Raw genomic sequence first — 14,190 nt, 5'->3', positions numbered from 1 at the left:
GCTGCTTGGAGAGGAATTGGATGCTGGAGTGAGGACCACAAGAACTGTACAAGAGGGGTAGCATATTGGGGAGGGTGTAGGGGTGTGCAGAGCTAGCATTCCTGGCGACTTCTCACACATTTCTGAATGTATAAATTACGACGTTCATTTTATTTTCCTTCTTTTTTTGAGATTACTTCCAGTTCCATCCTTCTTGTATCACTACCTTTCTGTCATCTAGCTGGTAATGCTGTTAGCTGGCCAGAGCAAAGACTTCTCTGGCTTTTCTTCCCTGCTTATCCTCTAATACCACATCTTTTGGCATCCTCCTCCAGAACATCCACAGTGAGAGCTTAAGCTTTGCAGAAGAGAAGAAAAGGAAGAAAGAGGATGAAGCTGCTGCAATCTCCACAGTCATGGTAAGATTGACTCGCTCTCTATTAGAATATGGGCTGTATTTGAACTTGGGATCATACCTCAAGGCTTGTGTTACCTGGTGGCTTCTTACAAATCACCAATGGCAAATTGTCATTTGGGCCCTTAAGTAAAAATCAAATTTAATCTGCCTTAACTTCAGAGAGAAGTATAAAAAACCTCAAACAAACAAATAAAAAACAACCAGAAAAAGCCAAGAAAAATGCCACCTTCGCTAAATGCACCCTAAAAGCTCACAGACCTGAAACAAAGATCAAGTCTGGATAGTCTGTCTTGCCTGGTATTTTATCATTTGGGGTAAGCTATGAAATTACAGAAATGGGCTAACTTACTGGAACCAATAGTGCACTCTGTTTCAGTGTTTCTTAATTTTCTTAGTACATTTAAAGATGAAGTAGTGGATTCTGCTAAAGCAAGGCAGTTGAGAATAACTGGATGATTTGGTTGGGAACAATTGAGCCAGCTGGTAGGTTCCGGGTCTTTTACGTCCTTCGTGCTCCCAGCCAGCGTTTCCTCTGTCTCATCAGTTGTCCCAGACATTCCTGTGATCTTAAGGGTTTAAAAGCCACAAGCATGATCTTCCCAGTAATTCCCTGAGTGTATAGAAATGGGCTGAAATGCTGCATGTACTTTTTTTTTACCACTGTCGCCATGGGAAACAAACATTAGTGGTGGTGAATAAACAGGACAAAAATATGGTGAAACATCAACGTGCTCGTTGCATGGAAGGTATATGCTTGTGACGCCTTTGCAGAGCTGGAGCAGAGAACTCTTGCCCTGATGGCTGTCAGGCGTATCAGGGCTGCGGACTGCAGGCAAAGTACAAAACAATAGATGGGAGAGCCTTGCTGCAGAACCATCGTGAGAGCCAACTTTAGAACCAGTAACAACACTGGCAGGGCTTGCTGGGACAGGATTGGTATGGAGCAAGGCTACTGAAGACACTTTTCTAAACTGGGAGTGTTGTGGTCTTCATGTCATGCTACAGTGTCATTGTTCACTTCCAAACCTGCTCTGTCACACTTCCTTCTGCGTTCCAGGCTAAGGTGCTTCGGGACACCAAGCCAATCCCAAACCTGATTTTTGCAATAGAGCAGTATGAGAAGTTCCTTATCCATCTCTCCAAGAAATCAAAGGTAACATAAAGCAGAGCTCTTCTGTGACCTAAACTCAGTGGAACAGTGGGATCAATGGCATGGTGGGGGGCTATTGCTGGTCCACCTTTCAAAGTTTCTGTTAATGCTCAGATTAAGAAGGTGTAAGGACTTTGCACCTCTGTCAGCCTTTGCCCAAGCTCGTGGCCCAACACTACTGAATTACCGCCATGCTGATGCCAGCAGGTGCCAATGGCAGTACTGCCGGTGACCTAACATCATGTGGTTTCTGGCTGAGCAAAAACTTGCCCACTTAACGCCAGCTGCCTAGAGACATGTACCATGATGAGGTACATCATGAGAGTGAGAGACACTGGCAATCACTTGGCTTTTAGGAAAACAAAAATGGGCCGCTGGATTGTGTGGAGGCAGGTGCTTTGTCACCTACCTTTTGCTTCAGTCCTGCATTATCACTGTGATGGGTTCTGTTCCAGTGCTGTGCAAAGGACTAGGCAGTGTAGAAAACTAAGATGCTAATAGCATTATGTCCTCTCCCGCTGGTTGCTGCAGGTGAACTTGATGCAATACATGAAGCTAAGCACCTCCCGGGACTTCCGCATCAACGCATCCATGCTAGACAGCGCGTTACGAGAGCATAACACAAGGGATGCTGAAAACGAGCCAGACAACGACCAGGTTAGAACTCATTTAGCTGCTTTTACTGATAGGTTTCCTCCTCTTCTGAGGCCAGCTGTGTTTGTGAGCTGCGCAGGCATATGTGAAGTTAGGACAGTTTGTCTTCCCTGGATTAGCTCTAACGCCTAACCTGATACAAAGGAGTAAACAGTTAGTCTGGCTAACACCCCCCTGCCTTGAGTAACCTCTATTTCCATGCACCAGTTGTCTGTATCTCTGGTCTTAGGGAAGTGAGACTGCTCTTAAGACCTTGTTGTTTGCCTTAGCAAGCAGAGTGGTCTATCAGCGTTACCTCTGAGGACCTACTGGCTTGCCGGGACCAGACCTTTGCAGCGTGGTGGTGTTTTGCACCATGGAAAGTGGTTTTGCATCCAGGCTGACTTTTGTAAATCAACACCTGGCAGAGCAAACTCTGCAGCGTATAATTCTCCTCAGACCCACCTCCTCTACCAGATAGTGCTGGCGAAAGTAGCGCAACCTGTGCTGGATAAAAAAAATAAACAATTTACTTTGCTGATTGTCCAGGTTTTTATTGGTGCTTCTGTCCATATTTTCCTGAGTGTTTCAACAACCCAAACCCCAGCACAAACGGTCCCTCTCCTGTGCCATTGATAATCTGTGGTCTTAAGTTCCAGTATTAATTGGGGTGGGGTGGGGGTTCTACAGGGAAAGTCTCAGTGGGTGAGATGAGTTGCATAGTCAGGTCATTTTGTTAAGGAGGAAAAGAGTCAAATCCTGTTCTGTACATCTGGTTTCTTGCTTTACGTAAACATTGCTTAGACTAATCACACAAAACCAATCACACCGTGTACTGCTGCTGTCTCCCACCCCCTCCAGAGCAGCACAGCGGAGCAGACAGATGAGAACCAGGAACCCAAAAAGAAGAGACAGCGAAAAAAGTAAAGCTGGGGTTGCTGCTGCCGCCTCCTCCCACAGCGCCTGTGGCAGACTCGCCTTGGTCTTGGGACAACTGCGTGTACAGAGCTGATGGCTGGTTGTTTCTCTTGCCAAGTACTCGTATGGCTTCCTCCTTTGTGCCCACGGGTGTGCAAGCAGCGCTTCTGGCCCCGTCTTGGATTTTACAGCTGGCTGCTGCCCTCGGAAGCACCTCTGCTCTTCGAAGGTGCTGCTATCAAAATCTTCCCCACCAACATCCCTTCTTACAGCAAAAAGGAAACGGAGTGACCGGGATCAGCCCTTGCCAAAATATCACCTTCTGAAAGGACAGCCAGGCCCTGGCACGCAATCTGGACAATTGTCATTCTGGCACTCTAGCGTCATTATTTCTTCTCCAGTGAACCTTTGGTTATTTCAATTAGCTGGTATATATCCAGAGCTTCTCCTGGAAGACAATGGGACAATCAGTTCCCTGCATTCTGCAGTACAAAGACTGCGTAACATAAGAGAGTGACGGTCATGATTTGCTTTAGTTCAGAGCGCATAGCACAAAAAGCCCTAAATTTATTCAAAGTTCTGCTTTGTGTGGTGGTGTGAACGCAACAGCCAGCACCAGTAGGAAGCTGGAAACACGAGCTGTTCTGCCTTGGAGTCGAAGCTGCCTGCTGGGGGCAGCTCCTGAGAAGCAGAGAGGCAACAGCTTCCTGGGGCGAGGCTGGTTTTGCTGTTGTGTTTTTGCTGACCTTGATGCAATGCACTTGTTTAATTTGCCTTGTTCTTGGTGAAAACAGAAGTGCCTTTTTTGCCCGCAGAACAAAAGTCCTGTTTCTAAAAGCACCCTTTGTCTGTAACCTTCTAATAAAAGTTCCCTAAGGGTGGGCAATATATACAAAGTTGTTGAGGTGCCTCATTTTGGAAAGGCAGCAATGCGACCTGGTGCACAGGAGGGCTCAAAGCAAAGGTGCGGGGGGGGGTAACCGAGCCAGGCCCAGCTCGTCACTCAGGTATGTGGAAGCTGCAGCACAAACTCAGAGGATCAAGAAGGGGAAGAGGGTAGAGAGGGGCTGGCACCAGGGGAGCGGCTGCGATGGGCCAGAAGCAAGGGGCTCTCGAGGTACCTCTGCCCTCGGGGAACGACTGCTCAGGCCACATGTTCCACCTAAGCTGGGGAGCCCTGTGCAGCGGGGATTGCAGCGGGGATTGCAGCGGGGTTAGCTCGCGCCGGCGTCGCTCACCTTGGGGGATGCCGTACTTCTTCTCCATCCCGGTTGGGTTTGATGGCGTCACGCAGTTCATGGTCACCTCTTTCCTTAAGCACTGGTCAACATCCACTGCGCTGAAGAAAGCCACCGACTGCGGCAGATCCTGGAGGCCGAGTTTGTAGGCGAACATGCACCTGGAAGAACGAAAGACCAGGTGGGAAGGTGCTACATCACCCTTAGCCTTGTCACACCTGGGTGTGATCAGCCGCAGCCTCACAAAGCACTGGCCAGCCAGCGGTGACAGGTCACCTCGCACCCACGTCACTCAGCAGCTGGGAGACAAGGTGCTTTTTAAGTACCACGTGGCACAAGGGTCAGGTATTGCCAAAGTGGATGTGGGAGGAACAGCGTAGGGGTACACTGAGCCTCCTCGGAAGAAAGGAAGAACCCAGCCCCTCGCAGCTGGCTAATCCAGGCAGAGCAGGTGCTGGATTTTCCCAGCAGGAAGCCCTGTGCTTGCAGGAGCCGGCACAAAGCCACAAACCAGCACAGAGAGGCTGTTTGCTGTATCCCTGCCTCAGCGCAGCAGAAAACCTCCACTTCAGCCGGCTCCCAGATAACCGAACGCCCCACAGTAGGGGAAGGGGACCTGGCAAAGCTGGCTGTGCCAGAGCCGGAGCGAAGGGACCCCGTGAGGTCAGGAGCTTTCTAGGCTGAGCTTCACTTTGCTGGGGCAGGGAAGCAGCAAGAACAGCCCCTGCTGCGGGAGGGGCAGCTGCGCTGGTGCTCGCAGCAGCAGGAGCCATGCCCCTTTGCTGTCCCCTGAGGGCGGGGGGGAGACAAGGGATGGGGACAGTTGCAGGCTCCCGGCTGCTCCATCGAGCCCAAGGGCTGCTGCCACGCCACGGCTGCAGACCCGAAGGGAGCAGGACGCAACGCGCTGGCATCTCAGCAGAGCTGAACAATTGGGACCAGCGCTGCAGGAGCCAAAAGCTGATGAGATCCCCCTCTTGCCAGCACGTTATCCCTGGAAACCAAAGCCCAGCTCCATTTATAGCCACCCGGGTCACACCTGAAGGAACTGCAACCTCCAGCACTGCCAACTGCCCTTGAGCAGAAAACGGCTCTGCACCAGCCCGCTGCGGGCAAAGCTAACGCCTCTGCTGTCACCCCAGTCCCTTGAGCCTGCCCTGTCCCACCCCAGAGGCAGTGGTGTTTGTCCCCAGGAGTCACATCTCACCGTGTGAGGAGGTTGGTGATCTGCAGGGCCAGGGCTGCCCGGTAACGATCTTGCTGCTGGACCAGGTAGCGCACCTCATCGTGGATGCTGATGCAGAAGCGCCCATTGATGTCAAACTCCTCGAAGAGCCACTTCATGGCAACGAGCATGAGGTGCAGATAGTCAACGGCCGAGCTCTGCACCACCCAGTTCACTCTGCTGGTCAGAAACTGGGGAAAGGAAACACGGACGGACGCTGAGAGAGCACTGGGGTCCAGGGCCTGGTCCCAGGACAGGAGAGCTCCTGGAAGAAGTGTTACGCTCAGGGCGGTTGGGTTTTCTTGACGGCATGCAGATCAAGAAAAGGGGCAACGGGCTTCTTGCATGGCTCCAAGAGCCTACTGGGTCTCCAGCCTATAAGGGCTGAACATGGGGTTGCCCTTTTGGAGAAGACAAGCGCAGCAGCACAGAGCCATGTCCTTACCTCCCCCTTGGCCACGGCGGGCTCCAGGGCCCTGCTGATGTGGCAGCCCAGCACCGGTGTCTGGGGGGAGGGGGATAAGGCGATGCTCTCCAGCTTGTTGAACATCTCAGACTCAGTGCCTCCAGACCACACACGGTGCTCCACCACATTCCACTTCTTCTTCCTCCGGGAGCTGGTGGGGCAGAGGGGAGGTTTGCTAGAAGTGGGGGAGGAGGCTGCTGGCCCCGTTTGAGAATCTCAAACACCCTCTCCTGGTTTTGGGGCAGCTGGATGAACCCCTGTAGCCTTCTACTGGTAACTGCTCACTGGGAGAGACCAAGAGCCCCCGGATCAAACCTACTCAGCCCTGGGGGAGCTGGAAGGGACTGAACTACCCAGCCCCATCTCCCTTCTCTGCCCACTGCATGTGGGGCTGCAGCTCCCTCCACCTCGCATCCTGATGCCACCAGAGACATGCGGGGTTGGAGCATCTCACCATTTCATGGCTTCTCTCTGGAGCTGCTGGACATCCTGGGCTGACACTGATCCATCCTCCGCCCTGTCCACAGTCAGGCCCAGCTCCCTCACCAGCCACTCTCCCTCCTCAGAGAGATGAAACCTGGAGGGGAGAGTGACCCATGCCAAGGTCCCGTGGGACACTGCCACCATCCCTGTGCCCGCTCACCCTCCACCTCCCCAGGCACCGCCTACCTCCGGACACCCTTGGTGACCGCATACATCCGCTGAGCCTTCTCACGAGCCTGCTCCTGTGTCAGCCGATGGTTGAACTGCATCAGCAGCCGCTCAGCGAAGGGCTGCCCAGCCCCGTAGATGCGCCCGTAGTTGAAGATTTTGGCGTGCTCCCGGCTGATGCCCACCGTGGTGGCCGTCTTGCTGTGCAGGTCTGTCGCGTTGCTCTTCTTCCCCTGCAGAGTCATCCAGCCGAAGGCCGTACAGCCTGCGGGAGAGCATCAGGGGTCAGACACCAAACGGGACCAGGCTCAGGGGATCATCCCACTACCCACTAAAGCCATTCCCCTGCAGCGCAGCCCCAGCTCACCGTGCATGCCAGCAAAGTGCGCCTCGCCAAGGACAGCAGCTATCCAGAGCTCCTGGGAATCCACATCCGCGCCCACCAGGGAGTAGCCGGGTGGAACCTGGACCATGGCTTTCAGCTCACTGCCCACCCGGTCGGCCTGTGGGACACAACGCCCAGCTCAGCCCGCGCCTCACCTCTTCAGCGGCAGAGGAGCAGCCTTCCTCCCGCAGCTGTGGCTGGCCAGCATGGCGCTCCCTATGCCCCTAAATTTTGCTCCGAAAGTCAAAACCAGGTTTAACGTATACATGGGGCATCACCCACTTGGTTACTCCCCCTGGGCTCCTCCGGCGTGGAAGATGGGGAGCTTAGGGAAGGTCAGAAACCAGTGCTTCAGCGTTTTCTCCTTTCACCAAATTTTGAAGCTCAGGAGCCTCTGCTGACTCCTTCCCTTCTCCCAAGCACGTCAGCAAGAGAAGGGTCCCAGCACCAGCCCTGCCCCCTCAAACCCAGCACCCAGCCTCAACTCCTACTTCCAACCCAGCCTGCTCCCACAAGCCCAAAGCACACAGAGGGTGCCCCCAAACACCCCCACAGGGACCCAAGGGTGGCCATACCCGGGCGTTGCTGGCCGTCAGCCATGTGGGCTCCACCGCCCGCCGGGTGATGGTGCCTGCGGTCACCACCTGCGGCAGGATGGCTCCGTAATCATCCTCCTCATTGTAGTCAGGGTGCCTGGGACAGAGGTGAGCGTGAGAGCATCATCCTGCGAGAGCCCTCCCGGTGTGGCACAGAGGAGACCACAGTCCCAGCTGGGGCCATTCCCCGCCATACCTGGTCACCACACGAGGCAGCTCCCCCTTCTTCAGCCACACCACCATCTGGGAACTGGGGGGAACATGCAGCAGGTGAGATGCTGAGCCCCCGACATCTGCACAACCTCCCCCAGCTGCAACGCAGCCTCTACCTGCAGGATGTCACGATTCAGCTGAAAGCAGCTGCTCACCTGATCCGCTTGTGAGCATTCCTCCAAAATGAGATCATTTTGTTAATCTCAAGGGCTCTGGTCCCGTGGGTGCGGCCCACGGCAGCCCGCAGGGTGCCATCCTCCATCTGAGGCAGGAAATCCTTGGCAAAAGGGCTTCCCACATTGTTATCGTTCCCGTCCTTTAGCAGCAAAAGAGGTGCCAGAGCTCAGTGTGCCACCACTAAATCTCAGTAAAGCTCTGTGCCTCCTGCCCCAGCTAGTGATGTATCTCCACCACCCGGTCCCATGGAACAAGATCCCAGGGGTCCCAGGAGTGCTGCAGCACTCAGGTGACAGGCAAGGTAACACAGCTGTGCAGCAGGACCAGGGGAACTGGGATGCAGGGTGACTGGGAAGCCCTCAGGAAGAGCCCCAGGAGCACCCAACTCGCCTTGTGGGGCAGCTTGAAGAACCAGCACCCAGGGATGTTGACATCATTGTAGGGACCATTGCCGTGGTGGTATGAGGGCTGGCTCCTCACTTCTGGCAGCTTAGGCAGCTCCTCCATCCCTTCTTGTGACCAGCCATGCGAGGTGATGCCAGGAACACCCTGGGCATGGTGGGAGAGGGAAGTTACGGGAAGAGTGACCAACCCACCACTCCATCCCGCAGGAAACCCCTCTCACCTGTGCCAGGCTCGGCTCTGCTCTGCCTATTTTGTCCTCCACGTCCCCCTCCAGCTGGCCCAGCTCCTCCACCTGCAGCAGAGAGGGACAGCGGAGGAAGCCAGGTCAAACGCTAATTCTCCAGCGCTTTAACACTTATTACAGGAAATTTCTTACTTCCAGCCCCTGGAGCCACACGTGGGGCTGGTTTTCACATGCACACGGGAAGAAGTGCAGCCCGTATCTCTCTCTCCCACCGAGAGACCCTCCATCCCTTTCTTCACCTTCTGCCACATTGTGCTGCTGTCCATCACCAGCAGCTCGTCCTCCACAGCAGCCTCCGGCGCCGGGGGCTGCTCCTTGCCTTTCTCCAGGCAGTGCTGCCTGTACAGGTACTCGATCACCCTGGCAGGGGAGAGGAGAGGGCTCTGTGTGTCACCACCTGGACAAGGTCCCAGGGAGCTCCCAAACCGCACCGCGGGGCAGCCCCCAGTGGGGCACCCCACTATATTCCTCTCACCTGTGTGGGCAGGGGGAGCCCTCTGTCTCCGAGGAGGCTGCCAGCAAATTGTCCTGCCGCCCTGGCACCAGGTAGCCCCAGCCATGCTTCTCTGAGTAATGAAGGGGGAAGCCATCCCAGGCCAGGCGCATCAGCTTTGGGGTCACCCTCATCTGCAGGCTGATGAGGCTGGGTCCTGGCACCCACCCCGCCTCCTCCAGGCGCGGGCACAGCTTGCGGTACCAGCTGGGGAGCAGCAGGGACGGGTCAGAGAGGGCAGGGCAAGCCCCAGGGACACCCAGGGTCCCCAACTCACCCCGGATGGCCTGGCAGGTGCTGGAGTCTCTTGGGCTGCAGCGCGACCGTCTCCTTCAGATGCTCCAAGCAGACCTGGCTTGCTGGGGCTTTCAGCTCCTCATCCTCACTGGGGGGACCAGGATCTGGTGAGGCAAGGAAGACGGGCTGTCAAAGAGCCCTCCGTGCCACCCCACTGTATGCCCCAGCAGAGGGACACAGGTCAGAGATGCTTCACCCTGCCAGCACATCCCTTCACCTGGGTGCCCACGGGAAGGCATCCCTCAAGCATCCCTCATCCCTGGGGACCAGCTGCACTCACCTTCCTGCCACTCCTGCGTGGACCCATCTGTGCCTGTCGCTGCCAGGGGGGCTTTGCTGTTCCCATCCTGATCCTTCTTCTTCGTCTTCTTCGGATTCTTCTTCTGCTTAAACTCCTGCGTGTCCCACTCAAGATCCCAGAGCCAAGGGTCATCCTTGTACCTACCAATACACTGTTGTCACACCACAGCTTTGTGATGTGCTCCCATCCCCAGCACCCACCCACAGACCCCCAAGGACCACCCAGTGTCTGGTCTCTGTCCTGCAAGCAGCTGGACCAGCACTTCCAGCCCATGGGTACCTGTCCTCATGTAGCAGCTGGCAGGCATCATTGGCCAGGTTCATCAGGGACTTCTTCATTTCCTTCTGCAGCTCCTCATAGATTCCCTGAGCATCATCCAGGTACCTCTTCCAGTTCCCATTAACTGGCAGGTAGGACACCCCCATCTCCAGCATCCCTGCAAACGTCACAGGGTGGGGACACCTAGAGCCCAAAGCAGCAAGGAATTAGAGGTCTACTGGAGGGGATTTGCCCTAGAAGCACCAGACTACGACATCAATGTATCTTCACCTATGGTTTCCCAGACTCATTCAACCCTCGATGCTCTTCCCCTAAACCCGTGAGGATCCCTGTACCTTCTGCCTGCCCTGCACAAAAACTGCTGCCCTAAAACCCTGTGCAATAACCCCTGAGTTGTATCACTGATCTGCCTCCAAGTCTGCTCGCCTCCTCCAGCCACACTGTGCTGTCTATTCCTTCTCAGCTACAGGGGCAGGGTGGTGGTGGTGGTGTCTGAAGTCTCTCCTGAAAAGGTGTTCAGGGCCCCCCAACTTCCCACCACCAGCCTAAGGACAAGAGGAGCCACATCCCATCCCCAGAGGGACCAGGATCTTCCCTGCTGCTGGCCAAGCTTGCTGCCCCCTTGGCCAACACCAGCCAGCTTGGCGTCTCTCACCTCTCCATGAAGAGTGGCAGCTGCTCCTGAAACACCTCGTGGGTGGCCTGGACATCGTGGGCACAGTACGACATCAGGTCCTGGGAGCAGAGGGAGGTGAGAGCAGGCAAAGCAGCCACCCCTCTGCCAGCGCAGGGCAAGGCACCGGGGCTGCGGGAGGATGGGGGACACCACAGCCCCACACACACCCAAAGCCCTCGCAAGAAAAGGCAGCAAAATGGAAACCACACCAGCAGCTACTCCCACCCCACTCCCACCGCCCGTCAGGATGCTGGGATGGCCATACACACCTGGAAGTGACTCCTGACGTCGGCCATGGTCCCCTTCACAAAGAGCTGCCGCGCCTCCTTCTCCAGGGGCTCCCCCCCGACATACAGCGCGTGCACGTCTGCCAGGTTGTTGATGCTGCTGACGTGCACCCAGTCCCAGGAAGTAATCTGCAAACAACACAGGGTCAGACAGCGTGGGACAAGGACAGGCCACGGCCGAGATCAGGAGAGGTAAACGATGCTGCTGCCCCGTTTTAAACCAGCGCCACCTCATCTGCAAGGTACTGGGAGAGCTTCACCCAGCAGAGCTGCTCCAACAGCTCCTACTCTGCCAGTAGAGCAGCAGGTGGTCCCAGTACAGGAGCAAACAGTTCCATTAAAGAATCAAGCAGTCCTGTTACAGAATCAAATGGTCCCCTGCCACCCACGCCACTGGCAGCGGCTCAGCTCCCTTACTCACAGCTGGCCCCTCCATCTTGCTGCATGTTTTCTTCATGTGTTGCTTGACCTCCTGCAGCCCCTTCCTCTTGCCATGCTTGGCAGCCATCCAGAGGCTGCGCTGGAAGCCCGTCAGCCCCGAGATGGCCATGTGCATGCTCATGGTGTCCAGGAAACGTAACCGGGAGCCCTGGGACAGGCCAAGAGAGAGAAAAGAGATGGTCTGGGACATGCTGGAAGAGAAATGTGCTGCCAAATCTCCTGTAGCTGCCAGCAAGCACTGCCCTGTGTTACAGAGCTGCAAGTCCTCTGCTCAGACTGCTTTTGTCAAGGCAAAGCTTTGCCTCCCGGCAGCCCTCCTTTGAGAGCCAAGAGCACCCCCAGCACAGGCTGTCAGCTGCTTAAAGGCTACTGCCACATCCCCAGCTGCAACCCTGCAAGCTCCAGCAACCTTACGGGCTGCAAGAATATCTCCCTCTAAAGGGATCCAACCTCAACCTGTTCCGCAAGACAAGGCGAGCACAGCCCTGGTGTTTCTGTGGACAACAGCATCTGCCGAAATGAGCCCGAAGAACCAATGCAAATTATCATCTGAGTAACAAACTGCAGCTGCCGGCATGAAGCAATGGCACTGTGGATTACCTGGATGAGGTACTGCTCCTTGATGAATGCCCGATCGAAGGCCACATTGTGTCCCACCACCACTCTCTCCAGCCAGTCCTGCTTGCCAGCACAGCCAGCACCTGCCGGGCTCTCCAGAGGAATGAGGTCGGCCAGGGTGAGGTGGCTGGACCAGGAATACCGCTGCTCCAGCAGCCGCTTGCTGCACCATGAGTACCTGCAGAGGGACATGCGGGACCCCACAGCTGTAAAAATCAAAGTACGGGTTCCCAGCACCAAAAGCCCCTGCTGTGCCATGGGGTGTCGAGCAGGAGCCCCTCTGAGGGAGGCGATCGACCCCGGGGAGCACTGTGCTGGCTAACCAGGACACACGTCCCACAGCCATGCTTTAGAGCTCCGCTCTTTTCCCCCCAAGCCAGCAGCGGTTTGCTGGAAAAGGCTCCACTCAGAAGCATCCCCATCCTTCCCAAAGCTGTCCCCCTGCCTGCCACAACCCCCCGCCTGCGTCACTGCTGGCATTGCATCTCACCAGGCATGCGGTGAGACTGCCACGGCCAGCGTCGGGCAGTGGCCATCAGCCACGCACACCTCCACATCCAGCACCATCGCTCGCTCCTTGGGGAAGTCAACAGCTTCTGCCCGGCCGTCGGGGCTGTAGCGGGTCCAGCCCAGCTGCCAGGCCCACTGGGCGGGCATGGGGGGCAGCGTGCACTGCAGCAGCTCATGAGCCGCCTCCAGGTAGGGCAAGCTCTGCTTCTGCGCCAGAAGGCGAAAGTGCTCATCGATGTTATCCCCGTACATGTGGGGCAGCTGCAGGTCCACGTCGGGCAGCATGGAGGTCTCCTTGCCCCACAGGTCATGGCGCTGCAGGTGCTCCACGCTCCTCTGGATCTCCGCCTCCGAGTGGTGGACCTGGGCCCCCCGGAAGATCTGCTCGTGGAGGGTCCTGGACAGCATCTGGATGTTGAGGGGGTTCACGCGCCGCTGGCCCTTGGCGGGCTCCTGGCTCGGGCTCTCCGGCTGCGGGCGGCTGGCGGAGGAGCTGGAGGTGCATCGCTGGGGCTTGGTGGCCACTGGCCTCCTCCAGAGCAAGCGCCTCATCGCTGCCCGCCCCGGGATGCGCTGCCAGCACGGAGCTGCACGGAGAGAATAACAGCGTGGGGCAGGCTGGGCACAGCCGGGGCCCGCGGCACCGCACGGCGGGGGAGGCCGGGCTGCCGAGCCGTGCAAGCCCCCCGCAGCCGTGCAACACCCCCCCTTCGCGGCCGTGCAACACCCGCCCCCCTCGCGGCCGTGCAACACGCCCCCCCGGCCATGCAACAACCCCCCCCCGCGGCCGTGCAACACCCTCCGCAGTCGTGCAACACCCCTGCAGCCACGTACACACACCCTCGCAGCTGTGCAAGGCAGGCAGCCGTACACCCCCGTGCACCCCCACCCCACCTCGCCCCGGGCACCCACCTGCTGCCGGCGCGCGCAGCCCGGGCCTGGGCCGGGGGGCGGCTCCGAACAGGGGCGCCCGGGGGAGCTTCCGGCCGCGCTGACGTCCCATCCCGCCCCGCCACCCCCCCCCGGCGGTCATGGTACGGTCCACCGGCGGTTGGCTCAGTAGGCCGCGCGGGAAACCAGCAGCAGCGGCGGCCGCGTGGCCTAATGGATAAGGCGTCTGACTTCGGATCAGAAGATTGCAGGTTCGAGTCCTGCCGCGGTCGGCGTGGGGCACCGCGCTCGGCAATGCCCGTTTTGCTCCTTCCGCCCGCCCCGTGGCCTGTGGGCGGAAACCGGCGCTGCTGCCGGCCCGGTACCGGGTCACCGCGCGCACCCTTCGCGTTTTGCTCGTGCCTTTCGCGGGAGGCGGGGAAACAGGCGGCGGGCGGCTGCGTGCGCGGAGCCTAGGATTGACCGCGCCTGTGACACGCGTGGGGCCGGGCGGCCCCTGGGGCACGGCGGCGGTGACCCGCCCCGCACCGGGGGGGTGCCAAGCCCGGTGCGGGGTGCAGTCGCTCCGCCCGCCTTCGGGGCCACGGGACCCCCAGCGCGAAGCCCCGGGGCGGCGGGGGCGGCTCACCGCGGCCGGGGCAGCTGGGTACGGCGGGGGCGTGGGACAAAAGGAGCCGGGTAACGGTGTGGGCAAGGGGA

At 57.6% G+C, this 14,190-nt stretch overlaps 2 protein-coding genes and 1 non-coding gene across 5 annotated transcripts in view; 2 read left to right on the top strand and 1 right to left on the bottom strand.

Annotated features, from left to right (window-relative positions):
• FANCI (FA complementation group I) overlaps positions 1 to 3,994 on the top strand; it is a 25,489-nt gene extending 21,495 nt beyond the window's left edge. For both annotated transcript variants that reach the window (XM_056346473.1, XM_056346472.1), the window contains exons 34-37: positions 315 to 398; positions 1,455 to 1,550; positions 2,079 to 2,204; positions 3,042 to 3,994. In XM_056346473.1, the coding sequence (XP_056202448.1) occupies positions 315 to 398; positions 1,455 to 1,550; positions 2,079 to 2,204; positions 3,042 to 3,107 (372 nt within the window). In that variant the 3' untranslated portion in view covers positions 3,108 to 3,994. The remainder of the gene's footprint in view (positions 1 to 314; positions 399 to 1,454; positions 1,551 to 2,078; positions 2,205 to 3,041) is intronic.
• Positions 2,709 to 14,190, bottom strand: POLG (DNA polymerase gamma, catalytic subunit). 2 transcript variants are annotated; one of them, XM_056346474.1, is made up of 23 exons: positions 13,513 to 14,190; positions 12,581 to 13,187; positions 12,073 to 12,268; positions 11,453 to 11,620; positions 11,014 to 11,160; positions 10,724 to 10,803; positions 10,069 to 10,251; positions 9,769 to 9,929; positions 9,469 to 9,592; positions 9,174 to 9,398; positions 8,938 to 9,058; positions 8,675 to 8,746; positions 8,440 to 8,598; positions 8,028 to 8,188; positions 7,856 to 7,909; positions 7,639 to 7,756; positions 7,046 to 7,181; positions 6,697 to 6,943; positions 6,482 to 6,604; positions 6,007 to 6,178; positions 5,544 to 5,752; positions 4,337 to 4,497; positions 2,709 to 3,546 (listed from the first exon to the last, which is right to left on the bottom strand). In XM_056346474.1, exons 1-23 carry the CDS (start codon positions 13,631 to 13,633, stop codon positions 3,485 to 3,487), a joined length of 3,807 nt encoding a protein of 1,268 aa, XP_056202449.1. In that variant the 5' UTR covers positions 13,634 to 14,190; the 3' UTR covers positions 2,709 to 3,484. The 2 variants fall into 2 exon arrangements, with proteins under 2 accessions (XP_056202449.1, XP_056202450.1); XM_056346475.1 differs by lacking the exons at positions 2,709 to 3,546; positions 4,337 to 4,497 and having other exon boundaries at positions 5,610 to 5,826; positions 13,513 to 13,648.
• On the top strand, positions 13,691 to 13,763 carry TRNAR-UCG (transfer RNA arginine (anticodon UCG)). The gene has a single exon. It is a non-coding gene; the product is annotated as a tRNA-Arg (tRNA).

The sequence above is a fragment of the Falco biarmicus genome, chromosome 7, assembly GCF_023638135.1.
Source record: "Falco biarmicus isolate bFalBia1 chromosome 7, bFalBia1.pri, whole genome shotgun sequence".
NCBI lineage: Eukaryota > Metazoa > Chordata > Aves > Falconiformes > Falconidae > Falco > Falco biarmicus.
The sequence above is the reverse complement of the archived record's forward strand: the minus strand, read 5'-3'. Positions and strand labels throughout refer to the sequence as shown.

What these genes read in the sequence shown, in the direction of transcription:
- POLG (XM_056346474.1), bottom strand. Translation starts at nt 13,633, where the DNA reads ATGACCGCCGGGGGGGGGTGGCGGGGCGGGATGGGACGTCAGCGCGGC. An exon ending in GCAGCACAATGTGGCAGAAG is followed by an intron (nt 8,747 to 8,937) that starts GTGAAGAAAGGG and finishes TCTCTGCTGCAG; the next exon opens with GTGGAGGAGCTGGGCCAGCT. An exon ending in CAGAGAGAAGCCATGAAATG is followed by an intron (nt 6,179 to 6,481) that starts GTGAGATGCTCC and finishes CTGCCCCACCAG; the next exon opens with CTCCCGGAGGAAGAAGAAGT.